At 57.2% G+C, this 3,146-nt stretch overlaps 1 protein-coding gene across 1 annotated transcript in view; it reads left to right on the top strand.

Moving 5' to 3' along the window:
* The window catches only part of CCM2 (cerebral cavernous malformation 2), a gene marked incomplete at its 3' end in the record, with an annotated part of 4,327 nt that overhangs the window by 804 nt on the left and 377 nt on the right, over positions 1 to 3,146 (top strand). Inside the window, exons 2-5 of the mRNA XM_010136275.1 lie at positions 633 to 806; positions 899 to 982; positions 1,175 to 1,358; positions 2,116 to 2,252. Of these exons, the coding sequence (XP_010134577.1) occupies positions 633 to 806; positions 899 to 982; positions 1,175 to 1,358; positions 2,116 to 2,252 (579 nt within the window). The remainder of the gene's footprint in view (positions 1 to 632; positions 807 to 898; positions 983 to 1,174; positions 1,359 to 2,115; positions 2,253 to 3,146) is intronic.

The following is a 3,146-nucleotide window of genomic DNA, read 5'->3' as shown; positions in this document are numbered from 1 at the left end:
GCTCTGCCTTTCCCCTCTGGACCGGCATTTCCCGCTGCCAGGAATCCCGAGCGTTGGGTCTCCCCACTTCAAAACACGCCTTTGAGCTGCCCAGCGGGGAGTTGGAGAAGTCCACGGGTTGGTGGGGATCTACCATAGCGTGCAGCCCCGCCCCGAGGCCGAAGGATGGTGGTGATGCTCCCTCTATAGCTGGCAGGCTGTGTCTGTGTGCTGGTGCTGGCTGGACTCTGGTGTTTCCCCAACTTAATGGTTCAGGAATCCCCCCAGATTTGTTTTTCCCATCTCTTGGGTCGTGTACTCACATTTTTGGAGACCTCAGACACGTTTACAGCAGCTCCGCCTTTTCTTTTCGTGCTCCTTCATCGAGTTCCTCGCTGCAAAAGCAGGTAACGGGAGCTTATCAGTACTTGAGATTTTGTGACAAGCCACGGAAAGGCTTTCCAGCAGAAGATCACGCGCTTGTGGCTCCGTAGCTCTAAACCCAGCCTGTCCACGGGGTGGTTGGGGCTGGTAAACCCGGCTGGACGAGCTGGAGGAGCACTGGGTGGGGGGGCTGCTGCTCCCCCCCCCATTTTGGGGCAGAAACTCCCTTCCTCACCCTTAACCACAGCGTTTCTCTTTCTCCTCCTCAGCCTGGAATAGTGTCTCCTTTCAAACGAGTCTTCCTGAAGGGGGAAAAAGGGCGGGATAAAAAAGCCCAGGAGAAGGTCACGGAGCGTCGGCCTCTGCATACGGTGGTGGTGGCCCTGCCCGACCGCGTCGAACCCGACGTGCTGCTCAACGACTACATCGAGAAAGAAGTGAAGGTATCAGCCACCTGCTCCACGTCGCCGGCGTGTTCGGGGGCTGTGCCGAGCGCCTACGTGCCACGGTCACCCTTTGGGTCTTCTTTTTCCAGTATTTAGGTCAACTGACATCCATCCCAGGGTACCTGAATCCCTCCAGTCGCACGGAAATCCTGCATCTGATCGATAACGCAAAGGTGAGCGCTCGGCTTGTTGAACCGCCTGCTCTGTGGGGTAAAAAAAAAAGCTCACGGGGCTCCTCGGGGCTGGGGCTTGGTCTAATGGGTGTCCACCATCGTGGTGTGACCAACGCGGGAGGGAAAGCCACGACCAGATCGTTACCAAAGGGGAAGGAGTTCAGCAAATCGATGGAAATACGTTTATTTTAGCGAGCGCACCAGCTCCCGGGACAGCTGACCCAAGAACACGACGCCGTCATCAGCCTCTCTGCCTACAACATCAAGCTGGTGTGGAGGGACGGAGAAGACCTCATCCTCAGGGTCCCCATCCATGACATCGCATCTGTTTCCTACATCCGGGATGACTCCTCTCACTTGGTCGTGCTGAAAACAGGTAGGTTGGGGCCAGCGTGGCATGGTTTAGGGTTGTGGGGCTGGGATTTCTCGTGGGACAGCAGCGGCCTGACCAGAAACAGGGCAGAAGGAGGACAGACCGAAAGAACAGTGTCTTCACAGAATTAAAGCATGGTTTGGGTTGAAGGGACCTTCAGAGCTCACCCAGTGCAACCCCCTGCAGGGAGCAGGGACATCTGCACCCAGAGCAGGGGGCTCAGAGCCCCAAGGGCCAACTGACCTGGGGTGGGGGCAGCGATGGGGCTGGTCCCACCTCGCTGGGCAACTTGTCATCCCCGGGGAGGTGCCTCGGATTGGTCCCCGGCAGCTCGGCGTGGGTCCAGCTGGCGCGGTTTTGGGCTGGGGCGGTTGGGGAGCGGTGAGCTACTTAGAAAATGTAATGACAGAGACTTAGTGGATTATAAACCCCGTGACAGCAAGGTCTGGAGAATAAATAAGTGACTTAGAGGCTGTAATTCTGCTGATGGATTTCTGAGGCCAGCTAAGCCCTGGAAACGAAGCTGGCGATTTACAGAGTTGCCAGAAATTGGCTTTAAATTACAGGCTTTTTGCTCAAAGACTTCGGTCCCGTGCAGCAGTCAGGGCTCCCGGGAGCTCCCTCTTCCCGGGCGTGTTGTCCCGGCTGCGGGATCCTCCGCTCCGCTGCTGCGGGGGCTCGGAGGACAGCTCGCCCTGCGAGGGTTCCTCGCTGCTCTCTCCCACCTCCACCTTTCCCTCACGACTCGTTTCTCTCTCAGCTCAGGACCCCGGGATCTCCCCAAGCCAAACTCTCTGCGCCGAGAGCTCCAAAGCGCTTACGTCGGGCTCGCTGTCCGAGAGCGGCGTGGTCCCCGTCGAAGCCTGTTGCTTGGTGGTTCTGGCTACAGAGAACAAAGTAAGACTCTGTCCCAAGCTGTCACTCCCCGTCACGACAATGCCGGGACTGGGATTACTGGGAGGTTTTCTGGCTCTCAAGACCTCTCAGTGGTGAGCCAGGAGCACCGGGGTGGCCTCATCCTGCCCTCCCTGTGTCCCCTCTGCCACGTGCCCACATGCTCACCTTGACACACGCTGTGGGACACACTTAGGCTTGGTTTTAAGGCTGCAGGGTGTGGGTTGAGCTTTGCTGGCACATGAGGTGCTGCCTGGAGAAGGGAAGCTGGTTCCTGTCCCAGCTTTGGGACCTGGTTTGGGCACGAGAGGGTCTAGGAAGATGGTTTTCCCTTGGTGGTGGTGGCTCTGCCCAAGGTTTTCTTTAGCAGCAGGAAATCTGCAAGGACCAACTGAACCTCTGCCACATTTTCCCGATGCTGACCTGGAAACTTGTTTCCTCTGGTATCTGGGTTTAGAAAATCTGATGTTGGTCTCTTCCTGCTTCTGATGCTTGAACCCTCTGCCCTTGGTGGAGTTCTCAGCTCTGACACTCTCTGGGGTCCCTGCACCCGTTTGGGAAGTAGGTTACGCAGTCAAAATCCCAGGGGAGCAGAACTGAGGAGCAGGACAGAACATCGACACCAAATCTGGGAGCTACTTAATAGCTGGGAGATGACAACAGAGCATCCAATCTCTCACTGCCTGGGGCTGGGTGGCTGAAGATGCCTGGGAGGATGATGAAGGGTGATGGGTCTCCTCTAGCACCAAGGAAAACCCCATGGGACATTGCTAATGAGGTTTGAGATTCATCACTTCCAGCCCTAGAGATCCCCAGGGTCGAGCAGGGTCCGGACTTCTGGGTTCTCCTGGCATAGGGAGCCCAAGCGAGAGGCCACCGCGGGGCCTTCTGCCTTGC

Source organism: Buceros rhinoceros, unplaced genomic scaffold (assembly GCF_000710305.1).
Source record: "Buceros rhinoceros silvestris isolate BGI_N320 unplaced genomic scaffold, ASM71030v1 scaffold5740, whole genome shotgun sequence".
In the NCBI taxonomy this organism is placed as follows: Eukaryota; Metazoa; Chordata; class Aves; order Bucerotiformes; family Bucerotidae; genus Buceros; species Buceros rhinoceros.
This window is presented reverse-complemented; position numbering and strand designations above follow the sequence as displayed.